The sequence below is a fragment of the Mauremys reevesii genome, linkage group 1 (assembly GCF_016161935.1).
Source record: "Mauremys reevesii isolate NIE-2019 linkage group 1, ASM1616193v1, whole genome shotgun sequence".
Lineage (NCBI taxonomy): Eukaryota > Metazoa > Chordata > Testudines > Geoemydidae > Mauremys > Mauremys reevesii.
Window position 1 is genome coordinate 4274936 of NC_052623.1, and position 12873 is coordinate 4287808.

Genomic DNA, 12873 nt, shown 5'->3' on the forward strand with positions numbered 1-12873 from the left:
TGACCATTCATACTTACCCTTTGTTTCCTGTCTTTGAGCCTTTGGTGAGAAACCTTGTCAAAGGCTTTCTGAAAATCTAAGTACACTATATCTACTGGATCCCCTTTGTCCACATGCTTGTTGACCCACTCGAAGAATACTAATAGATTGGTGAGGCATGATCTCCATTTACTGAAACCATGTTGACTCTTCCTCAACAAATTATATTAATCTATATGGCTATAGAGGTTCTAGAAAAAAAGCCACAACAATGATTGGAGACTGGAGAAAATGCTCAAGAGAGGGAGAGAGACTTAAAATATGTCATCTATTTATCTTATCAAAAACAGAATTATGCAGGGAGAAAACTGTGGCTAATAACAGGCTCTGCTTTCTAGTTTAGAAAGGCAGAGCAAGGTCCAGTCATTGGAGCTGAAGCCAGACAAATTCCAGTTGGAAATAAGGGCCAAATTTTTAGTACTGAGAGTGATTAAAAAATTGGACAAACTGCAAAGGGATGTGGTGGATTGTCCAACTCCCCATGTCTGCAGACCCAGACTGGAATCTTTAATAGAAGATCTGTTTAAGGATTTGTCTACACTTAAAATGCTGCTGTAGAGCTTCAGTGTAGACACTTTTTACACCGACGACAGGGGTTCTCCCTTCAGCATAGATAATCCACCCCTCCAAGTGGTGGTAGCTAGGTAGATGGAAGAATACTTGACCTCAATCTGTCTACACAGGGGTTAGATTGATATAGCTACATCTCTCAGGGGTGTGAATTTTTTTGCTGTTGCAAAAGAAGCAGATGCAGTTTTGAGTTCTATTAACATAGGCATACCATGATAGTTCTGGCAGGTGAAACTACCACTCTATTTGGTGCTGGTTAGTCCTCAGCTGGAGTATTGTGACTAGTTTGGGTCACTAATGTCTAGGAAGGATGTAGAGAAACTGGAAAGGATTTAGAGACGACACAAAAATAATCAAAGGAATGGAATAGAAGTCATATGAGGAAGTTGAAGGAACTGGATATGTTTAATCTGGAAAAGAGGAGATTGAGGGTGGACATGACAGTGGTCATCAGATACTTGAAAGGCTGTAATAAACATATGGAGAAAAGTTGTTTTCTCCTGCCACAAAATTAAGGACTAGAGACAAGGGGTTTAACACTCAGCCCTACAGATTTAGGTGAAAACTCAGGAGAAACTTTTGTAACTGTAAGAACTGGGGGACAGTGGAACAGACGCCTCGGTAGGTCATGGAAGCTCCTTCACTGTGGGTTTTCCAAAGGAGGCTGGATAGTCATCTGCCTGGAATGGTATAGATGCAACAAATCCTGAATCTTTACAGGGATTAGGCTAACTGACCCTTGCAGTCCCTTCTCATCCTGTGAGTCTATGATTGTATGAAATAATATCATTGTGCACACCAGGCTTTAGTCAAACACAAATTATGGAGCTCAAGATAGGAGTAACTGTATGAAATGTAATGGCCTGCTTTATCCAGGAATTCAGACTGGATGATCTAATGGTCTTTTCTAACCTGAAACTATATGAATATATCCATAAAGAAAGTAGAAGCATCATTTATATTTACTGTGTCTCATAACAGACGAACAAGGGAATATTCAGTTACACTGAAAGCCTGAACATACAACACTAATAAAAGAAAGTTATTTTCATAATACGTATTTGGCCTGGGGAACTCCTTGACACAGACATATTGGAGCAAAGCACTTAGCTGAATGGGGTTCACAAATGGATTAGCCATTGTAGGTGGTACTGGTGGCATCACCTTTAGGTAAGGCTGTCTGACACCTTCCATTAGGACACCTCATTTTCAGTTTCTTATAAGCCTGCTTCCGACTGATTTTTTTTTTTTTAATTTCAGACAATACAGTTCAACTGACTTCTGAAATGTAATTGGGAGAAAACATGCCTTGCCCATGTTGAAAAATTCTTATACTTGTGCCAGAGAGGAGCCCTATCACCTCCATGTTTTCCAGCAGATAAAAGTCAGGTAACCACCCCATCCCCCGCACCACATTAAGAGATAGAGCCCTGAGATGCAAGTGGAGGTAGTGATAGTCTCTGTGCATTAACACACAGCTGGCTCCTGAAGCCTGTACTTGGTTCTCACTCTAAGGGGAGTTTTGCCTCAGGGGGGTCTGAACAAACAACATGACACAGCTTCAGAATTTAGTCTTGTATTTTACATTTACTAACACCTTTTATCCTGAGGGATCCATTCTGCAAATGAAATGCAGCCACCTCATGGCTCAAAGCTATCAGCTGGTTTGGGCAGGGGTGTACAGTATAGAGTGACATTTTGCTCCATGTTAGCAGAGCAAACTCCTCACCGTCACAAGGGCCTTGGGATGTTTAATGGCCGTGTGGTGAGGACCAAAGACCTATTTTCTATCCCATCACTCACGTATTGCCCTGGGTGTTCAAGCAGGTGAGCTCCTCAGCAAGAGACAGGTACCTATAAATTTTGAGATGAAAGTGTCTTCCCTGGTAATCCTCCTCAGGTAGCCGTGTCCCACACTTCTTTCACCTCAGCATCTGCAGCAGCATCCCACGCTGAGAGCCGACACAGGAGTGTGTTCCATTTATAATATAGCTCAGGGCAATCCCAGGGGGGGTTACCTCAGATTCTAGCATGGAACTGGTATCTGGATGTAAACAGGCTGGAGACAAGCCTGTCTGCACCTCTGTGCTTTTTTATCCAGCTTTAGGAGTAAACAGTATTTAAGGGACGACCTTCCCAGAGGATGATGAGATCTCTTAGGCTCCCCACGGAGTCAGAGAGCAATTGGCTGCTCTGTGCATTTGTGTATATTTAAAAGTTATAGTTGGTTAGTAAGAAAACTAGGGACAATCACTACGTCTCCATAGGGTCTGATACCCTGTAAATGCCCAGGATGGCTGGAAAGATAGTAGACAGATAGATCAGGAGACAGATGACATAGGGGAGACCGAACACTTTCTGCAGGCACATGGTGCTGTCGCTAATCAGAGATCAGTAATTCTCATCACTGTGCAGCACCTTTCATTTAAGGATTTTGAAAACATCTATCAAAGGAAATTCACTATGAACATATCCCCATTATATGGATAGGTAAACTGAGGCACGTGGTGAGATGAGTGGTCCAAGTTCTTACAGAGGTGGGATTCAGAGGAAACACTGGAAGAGGGATCCTGAGCCTTCGCCATCCTCTCAAGTTTTAAGAACTAACTGGAGTTTGTGAGCTCCTCACTCCTGTGAGGTGTGAACTCCGAGACTCCACTTCTGCTCCCTCTCAGAAACCTGCCAAGGTATCACAGTCACTGGGGTCACTTTGGGGGGACAGACTTAGTAAAAGCAACACCAACACAATATTGCTGTGGATAGAGAGCTGCCAGGGGCTTGTTCTGGGGACAGAGGCCTTCCCCTCCCCCAGAGCTCCCATGGAAGAATGAGTGATGCCCTGTAGGCAGGACAGAGAGTGGACTAATGTTTGCATTGGATTAATTCTCTCCCTCTTGGTTCATTTCCCCCTAGTCTCTCAAAGGTGGAATTGAAATCGAATGTTCCAGGCTGTGTCAGACTTTCCAGCACTGCCCCAACTGGAATCACTTGGATTCCCACAGCTGAATTCTCTGCCTGCTCCTCGAGGGAATGAGAGTGAATGAATTCTCCTATCCAAGCCAAACAGGGGCACCATTTCCACCTATATTCAAGTTACTAACACTCTGTAGCTGGCAAAAATGGTCTTCCCTTCATCTGTAGTTAAAAACGAAAGGGGTGGCAGGGGGCTAGGCCCTGATTTGGCTGGATTATTTTGTTTATTAACTATCATCTTTATTTGTATTGTGGAAGCTCCAGAGGCTCTGCTGCAGTTAAGGGCCCTTTGTGCTGGGCCCTTTACAAATGCAGGAGAAACAGCCCCTGCTCCAAGAAACTCACAAATCAAATTAAGATGATGATAATCAAATGGAAGGGGTCAACAAGCATGTGGACAAGGGGGATCCAATGGACATAGTGTACTTAGATTTCCAGAAAGCCTCTGGCAGGGTCCCTCACCAAAAGCTCTTACATAAATTAAGCTGTCATGGGATAAAAGGGAAGGTCCTTTCATGCACTGAGAACTGGTTAAAAGACAAGAAACAAAGGTTAGGAATAAATGGTAAATTTTCAAAATGGAGAGGGGTAAATAGTGGTGTTCCCCAAGGGTCAGTCCTAGGACCAATCCTATTCAACTTATTCAAAAATGATCTGGAGAAAGGGGTAAACAGAGAGGTGCCAAAGTTTGCAGATGAAACTAAACTGCTCAAGATAGATAAGACCAAAGCAGACTGTGAAGAACTTCAAAAAGACCTCACAAAACTAAGGGATTAGTGCAACAAAATGGCAAATGAAATTTAATGTGGCTAAATGTAAAGTAATGCACAGTGGAAAAAAAATAACCCCAACTATACATACAATATGATGGGGGCTAATTTAGCTACAACGAATCAGGAAAAAGATCTTGGAGTCATCGTGGATAGTTCTCTGAAGATGTCCACGCAGTGTGCAAAGGTGGTCAAAAAAGCAAACAGGATGTTAGGAATAATTAAAAAGGGGATAGAGAATAAGACTGAGAATATATTATTGCCCTTATATAAATCCATGGTATGCCCACATCTCAAATACTGTGTACAGATGTGGTCTCCTCACCTCAAAAAAGATATTCTGGCACTAGAAAAGGTTCAGAGAAGGGCAACTAAAATGATTAGGGGTTTGGAATGGGTCCCATATGAGGAGAGATTAAAGAGGCTAGGAAAGGAGGAGACTAAGGGGAGATATGATAGAGGTATTTAAAATCATGAGTGGTGTGGAGAAAGCAAATAAGGAAAAGTTATTTACTTGTTCCCATAATACAAGAACTAGGGGTCACCAAATGAAATTAATGGGCAGCAGGTTTAAAACAAATAAAAAGAAGTTCTTCTTCACGCAGCACACAGTCAACCTGTGGAACTCCTTGCCTGAGGTCAACCTGTGGAACTCCTTGCCTGAGGAGGTTGTGAAGGCTAGGACTATAACAGGGTTTAAAAGAGAACTAGATAAATTCATGGAGGTTAAGTCCATTAGCCTGGATGGATAAGGAAGGGTGAGCCTGATCTATGAACAGACTGGCTCTGGAAGTGGCCACAGTATGACCGTTCTTATGTTCTTAAGATAGGACACAGCTATTGTGTGTCTCAAACCAGAAAGAGGGAAGGTGGGGAAGTAGGGGAGTAAAAGCATACAGAATAGGTTGTTACATGGGCTGCTGGGTGGGTGTAAGAGAGGTAAAATCACAGCCCTGCCCTTTCTGTTAAAAGTATGTGCTGGGCCTTTAAGAACAGAGGATATGTTCAGGGGAACTGTATTGGGCCTAGTGAGAACAGGTCCCAGCAGATCGAGAGAAGTGATTATTCCCCACTCTTCAGCACTGGTGAGGCCACATGTCTCAGGCTCTAGGTGGCAGGGCCCTTTTCCCAGCGTCAGTCTCACTTAACAGGGTTACGATTCCCCTCCAATGATGGCCTGCAAGGTGTTTTGTCTGGGGACACCAGTCTGCTTCGGTCCCTCTGCCCAGGGTCTCCCTTGCTCTCCCCAGCTGTACACTGAACCCAGCTCCAGACTGCTCCAGCCCTGACCCCAATGCTGCTGCTGCTGCTCGGCCTCCAGCTGCCTGGGCTGCTTCTCTGGCCCCTCTGGTTAGGGCTTCTGCAGCTCTGCTCCCAGCTCAGCTCTCTGGGCTGCTTCTCTGGCTCTGGCCGGCGTGTCTCTGCTCTCAGCTCTGCCCAGGCCCCTGCTGTCTCCTTAGCTCAACCCGCTCTGGCTCAGGCAGTCCCAGCTCACACAGAGGGTGGGAGCCTCCTGATCCCCAGACTTCCTCATTGGCCTGCCCACCCTGTCAATCAGCTGGCCCTATAAAAGGCCAGTGAGCCAGGAGCTGGCAGAGACTCTTTCTAGCTTTGAGGGGGAAGGGCCTGGCTGCAGGGAGCTGAGAAGGTACCTGGAGTGGAGCAGGGCTGGGGGAAGGCCAAGGGAGCTGGGAAGCTCTGGCCTGGAAAACCCCCAGGCTGCAGCCTAGTGGAAGGTCAATTAGGTCCTGGGGTTGCAGGGCGCAGCCCACGGGTAGGCAGAGACAGCAGATCCAACCCTCACTTGCCTATGATGAGTGGCTTTTACACTGCAGTCTGCCCCAGTAATCGAGGGCAAAATGGTGACTGGCAGTAGCCCATGACTGAGGCAAGGTGGGGACAGAGGGGTGGCAGTTCCCCTGGGTGGGGAGACCCTGAGACTGTGGGGGTACTGCCAGGGGAAGCCCCCCCAAAGACAAGGGGCACTGGGTCTGTTAGGGATGGGAGGCCAGTGGCAGTGGGACACCAGCCTGCAGAGGGCGCTGCAGAGGCTGGAAACGCTAATTCCCTGAGACGACCAGCAGGCGGTGCTGCGGGGGTACGTGCTGCACCTTCACAGCGTAGCATACATTCCTATACAGGCAATGTGATATTTTTGTCCTAATTTATGCATACTCTTTCTGTGTGAAATATTGAATATTGGCCATGGACTTTTATCAAACACGTGTTGTGTTCCTGGGTAACTCCCATCTGGTAGATAAGGCCACGGAGATATGTGTTGATGGACCATCAATGACACTTACCTCACGCAATGGGTCATAGAAGAAATACACCCCTCTAAGAATATGATCAATGGCTGTTCTTGGGTGTCAGCAAAGCATGTAAGGACATGTGATATGCTCATGTGACCCTGGACTCCAACTCGCGAGAATAATTTTCCAGGCACGTGGACTGTGGGTTTTGTTTGGGACTGTAAAATTCCATGCAAGAGCAGAAGATATGGAAGGACCCCTGAGACATCTCCATCTTGTCTTTATTTCTCTGGACTGGGTTTCTAAAGAGGAAGCTCTGATCAAGGATTTTCAGACAGACTTTTGCAAGCTGCCAGTTTATTCCATCACTGCTATGACCCTGATCTATAAACACTGAAAAATCACTTGTATGTATCCCATTTATTAACCATTTTTATCTCTTCTTCTTTTCTTTTATTATTTAATCTTGTGTTTAGTTACTAATGGATTGGCAACAGTGTGATTATTGGTAAGATCTGAATCATATATTGGCCTGTCCAAGTGGCTGATCTCTTGAGAATAGAAGGACTCTAAATGTGCTGAAATTGGTTTTCACTTGCTGCTCATCCGGGTGTCCAGTGTTCAAGTGGTGAGCCAAGGGCTGGGATGCCTAAGGAGACTGTATTTTTGCTTCCAGTTAACCCGTGCGGTGAGACAGAAGTTTACATTTGTTACTGGCTTGGTATAATCTAATGATAGAATAACCACCATTCTGTGGTGAGTCTGCCCTATTTCTCAGCTCTTTGTCCTGAATTTGGCATCCTCTGCTTTGTCGCACGGAGACACGGTGTCACATGGAAACCACAGATAGGTGCTTTACAGACTATTGCTCACTACTTCCAGGAGGTATCCCCCTTTTACAGCTGGGAAAACTGAGGCACCAGAAGGGGAAGTGTCTTGAGCCAGGAACATCGCCCATGAGTCCCTAGCTGCCAATCCATTGCTTTGTGTCTCCCAGACCTGTCTTTTATGGTCCATGCAGCAGCACAGAGGTGTGATGTTCTCTCTCCCTTCATTTCTCTAGTGAGGGAATTTCCCCTGACTTCCATGGGGCTGCACCCACTTACACCAGCTGAGGATTTGGCTCAAGTCAATGAGCTAGAGACAAAGCATCACAGAGAGCAGTGAGCTGGGAGCAAAGAGTCCCTGCTCTGCCATGGATTTGCTGGGTGATCTTGTCACTGGCTGACCAGAGTCACTTCCTCACTCTGAACCACAAACTCTACATGCATTAAATGAAGATTATTATTAATTATTCATAGTGTGCATCTTTTTCCTGCATTAAATTGAGATGATTATTTATTGTTTCTAGTGTGCTGGTACCAAAAGGCCCTAATCAGGGCTGTAGAATCACACACTGCACTGATTTGATACCCCGCAGGGAACAACTGGGCTCTATGCATTATGTAGAATTCCATCCAGTGTGTGGTCCCTGGTAAACAAGCAAGACAAGGCAGAAGACCGAACTGTGTGGATATCTTTGTGGATGTAGTTTTCAGTTGTTTCTTTAATGAATTCCTCCTGTTTAACAAGGACTGTATCTTCACTGATCACTACACACAAATAGACTCATTGCATCTAATAAAACATCTGCCCACAAGCAGATGGGGTGAAAAGAGATAAGAGATGACTCTAAAGTGTTACAGGGTGTGGTGGTATGTAATATATGAGCATACACTGGAATTTCACCTGGCTCTTCTTACAAAGCAAGGTCAAGCAACTGGTTGGGAGGGGCAAGGGAATATGGGGGGGAAGTATAAAACACTAAAACGCCAAAGAAATGCAGGTCCATCACCATAGCCCAACCTCACTCCTCATCCCTCCCATGAGATACAAAAGAGGTGGGACGGCAACACTAGACTGACGACCCTCGAGACGGGAACATGACAATAAGCTGTAAGGGGTTGGACGGAGGGTGTGCATTGCTGGTATATCTGGAGCCTGCTAAGGAGGAGGAGGAGATGGGAAATGGGATTAGGGAATGGGGATACAGGTGAGGCTTTGCAGCATCAGAGCTAGGAAGGGGGCATGCGGTAAAGGGTCTGAGGCATCAGAGCTGGGAGCGGAGCCTTGGGGAACAGACTCTGCCGGCGTGTAGAGCTGTGGATATGTTTGCTTGGAACTAACCCCAATAAACATCACCTTGCCTGCACTGCAGATTTCTGCTTTCTGTCTGCGCGACAAGAATCAGGGGATGGGGGGAAGGGAAAGCCCTTTAACAAAGAGCCATCCCAGTTCATGGCCATAGCAATAGTGCTGGGGGTTCAGGGTTCCTGGTTCCTATTTTCAGCTCCGGCCCCAACTCATTATGTGATCTTAGGTAAATCAATTTATTGCTGCTGTCATAACTATAAAGGGAAGGGTAACAGCCCTCCTGTGTGCAATACTATAAAATCCCTCCTGGCCAGGGACACCAAAATCCTCTTACCTGTAAAGGGTTAAGAAGCTCAGGTAACCTGGCTGGCACCTGACCCAAAGGACCAATAAGGGGACAAGATACTTTCAAATCTTGGTGGGGGGAAGGCTTTTGTTTGTGCTCTTTGTTTTGGGGGTTGTTCGCTCTTGGGATTAAGAGGGACAGGACATCAATCCAGGCTCTCCAAATCTTTCTGAACAAGTCTCTCATATTTCAACCTTGTAAGTAACAGCCAGGCAAGGCGTGTTCATTTTATCTTTGTTTCCTCAACTTGTAAATGTTCCTTTTACTAGAGGGTTTGCCTTTGTTTGCTGTAACTGTGAACCTAAGGCTAGAGGGGGTTCCTCTGGCCTCTTTGAATCTGATTACCCTGTAAAGTTACTGATTTTACAGAGATGATTTTTACCTTTCTTTCTTTAATTAAAAACCTTCTCTTTAAGAACCTGATTGATTTTTCCTTGTTTTAAGATCCAAGGGGGTTGGATCTGGACTCACCAGGAATTGGTGAGGGGGGACGTGGGAAAGAAGGGGCAATGGTTAATTTCTCCTTGTTTTAAGATCCAAGGATTTGGATTGGTGTTCACCGGGAACCTGGTGGAGAAGGCTCTCAAGGCTACTCAGGGAAGGGTTTTAGTAATGGGGAGGGAGATATTCAGGTAATGGGGAGGTAGACAGAGTTTCCCAAATGACTCAGAAGCTGTGCTGTTTATCTCCCTCCCTGTGAGCTACTGCAGCCACCCCAGCCTCTGCCCAGCATCCTGCCTTCCCAGCAATGCAGGGGCTGATCCTTCTGCCTCTATCAGCTGTTGTCCTCCTACATTCACACATGATCCCTCACCCTGCCCCCAAGGCCTGGCTCAGGGCAAAGGGCTCCCAGCCTGTTCCCATTGCAGGGACTCTGCCTGCTACACATCCCCAGCTGGGAGGAACAAAAGGGAACTGAAAGCTAAAGAAATAAGCCAAACAGGCTTCCACCTTCCCTCAGGACTCGGTAGCTGAGCTTTAGGGCCCACAGACTGTATGATCCACAGCCTCATCCACCTGCTTCCTAACTCTTTGGGGGGAGGGATAGCTTAGTGGTTTGAGCATTAGCCTGCTAAACCCAGAGTTGTGAGCCCAATCCTTGATGGGGCCACTTAGGGAGCTAGAGTAAAAATCTGTCTGGGGATTAGTCCTGCTTTGAGCAGGGGGTTGGACTAGATACCCCCTGAGGTCCCTTCCAACCTTGATATTCTATGATTCTATACCCAAACCTCATCTGCTTTTGTATGGCTTCCCTCTCTGCTCCTGATTGCCCAGTCACCACGTCCTTGCTGCACTCACTGCAGGCTCCTTCTCAGGCTGCAGCAGCTCCTGTCCAAACCTGGAGCAGAGGGAGGGAGCCCCAATGGGGTGGTGGGGGAGAGAGGTGGAGACGATCCAGAGAGTGACAGGGTGGTGAGAGAAGGGAGCAACAGGGATGGGGCCTTGGGGAAGAGTTAGGGGAGAAGGCAGGGCCTTAGCGGTCCAGTTTCCAGATGTTTTTAAGGTCAGGCTTGACAAAGCCCTGGCTGGGATGTTTTAGTGGGAACTGGTCCTGCTTTGAGCAGGGGGTTGGACAAGATGACCTCCTGAGGTCCCTTCCAACCCTGATATTCTATGATTCTATAAATTTGAAAGATAGTAACCCTCTGAGTTAAGGAGTTATACACAGACCAATTCCCTGGTTTGTCATGCAGACATAGCACAGTAAAACTGTCTAGAAGATGACTCAGGAAAGAGAGCCCAGCCCCTTGTTACCAACCAGCTCTGCAGGGAGCTTGATCTGAAAGCCAGAGCACAATGATAAAATATTTAAGTCAATTTATGAGTAAAAAGCCAAAGCAGCCTGTCCCGGATCTGTTTTGTCCTCACCCCGTAGATGATGGGATTTAGCATGGGGGGCACCAGGAGGTAAATATTGGCAATCAGAGAATGGAAATGCAGGGGTACATTCTGACCAAACCGATGTGTGAGGAAGGAGAACAGACGTGGAATATGAAAGGCTAAGATGACACAGAGATGGGAGCTGCAGGTCTCAAAAGTCTTGAGCCGGGCTTCCTTTGTGGGGAGACTGAATATGACCCTTAGGATCTGAGTATATGACATAACAATAAAAAATATATCCAAAAAAGTCACAGACAATGCCACAAAGAGGCTGTAGTAACTACTGACGCGGATGTCGGCACAGGCCAACTTCACCACGGCCATGTGCTCGCAGTTCGTATGGAGAATGATGTTGGTTCTGCAATATGGCCACCTCCTCGCCAGGAAGGGATAGGGCAGTATGAGCATGCTGCCACGCAGCACCACGGCCAAGCCAATCTTGACCACCACGGGGTTTGTCAGGATGGTGAAATGTCTCAGGGGGTCGCAGATGGCCACGTAGCGATCCAAAGCCATGGCCACGAGTATCCCAGACTCCATCACTGAGAAGCCATGAAGGAAGTACATCTGGGTGAAGCAGGCACTGAAATCGATCTCCCTGGAATTGAACCAGAAGATGCTGAGTGTTTTGGGCACGGTGGCCGTGGACAGGACCAGGTCGCTGATGGCCAGCATGCAGAGGAAATAGTACATGGGCACATGGAGGCTCGGCTCCTTCTTCACGATGAACAGGATGGTGAAGTTCCCCAAAATGGCTATGGTGTACATGGTACAGAAGGGGATGGAGATCCAGAGATGGACCATCTCCAGGCCAGGAATGCCCAGCAGAATGAGGGTGGAGGGATTGGTGAAGTCGGTTGTGTTGGAATCTGACATGGAGGAGGTGTTAAACTCTGAGGGAGAATGGTGTCTCCTTCACCTGCAGTAGAATGGTATCTCCTCCCCTGACTTCTTCAATGTGCCCAGGCTCTAGGGTGATGGTTGCAGTACAAATGCCTGGATAGAGAGACAATGTAAGTATGAGACACTGCATGCACTTCTGGTGGATGTTCTCATGGGTGAAGCAGATTGTTCACTCTTTATGCATTGAAAAAATAACATTTATTATTCAAAAAATGAATTATGAACAACTGACCCTTCTAATGCCAATTCCATATCTGCATCAATAATTCCTACATATCGTGGTCTGGTAAACCTTAATAGGCACCAGCAGAAAACATAAGTGTAGATACTGGTTATCCATCGTTGTTCTTTAATGCTGTGTAACCAAGGCTAGAGAATCCATGCTGTAGGGAATTCCTCTTTTACTTGGTTGCTCAAAATCTGAGAATGGAAAAAAAATTCCAAGACATGTGCCAGGGAAACATCTAGAACACTAGAACACACGTCAGGGAAAAGAGCTGGGTGTCATTGATAGCAGCTCTACAGAAACACCTGCTCATTAACAGCAGTGCCCAAAACAAAGACAATGTCCGGATGCCTAAGCAATGGGATGGAGAATACCTGCTCTGGACATGTGCTCAGGTTTGGACACCCAATCTCTATAAATGATGTAGCAGATAGAAAGGGGATTTCTGAGAGAGGCTGTGAGAATGGGGGAGGTTGCCATAAACGGATAGACCAAAAAGTCTGGGACTACTTAGTTTAGAGAAGAGACAAAGAAGGAGGCATAGATAGAGGAGAACAAAATAAATGAATGGAACTGATAATGTTGAAATGAACAAACAGAAAACAGTCCCAACCAGTAAAATCTATAGAGACTGAATGCTGCAGAAGTGCAAATTCCTTAAATCTGAAGCAGATTATCAGGAAAATTGATTGGGAGGAAACATTTAGAGAGAAAAATGGGAATGGAACTTGGGAGTTCTTGAAGAAGAGTTTAATATACATCTAAATGGCCATGATTCCA

General features: G+C 46.2%; 1 protein-coding gene across 1 annotated transcript; it reads right to left on the reverse strand.

Moving 5' to 3' along the window:
* Window positions 1-10892: 10892 nt before the first annotated feature.
* LOC120384886 (olfactory receptor 52E2-like) lies at window positions 10893-11840 on the reverse strand. Its single transcript, XM_039504005.1, has one exon. The coding sequence runs from the start codon at window positions 11838-11840 to the stop codon at window positions 10893-10895; it is 948 nt and encodes a 315-aa protein (XP_039359939.1).
* Window positions 11841-12873: the final 1033 nt, after the last annotated feature.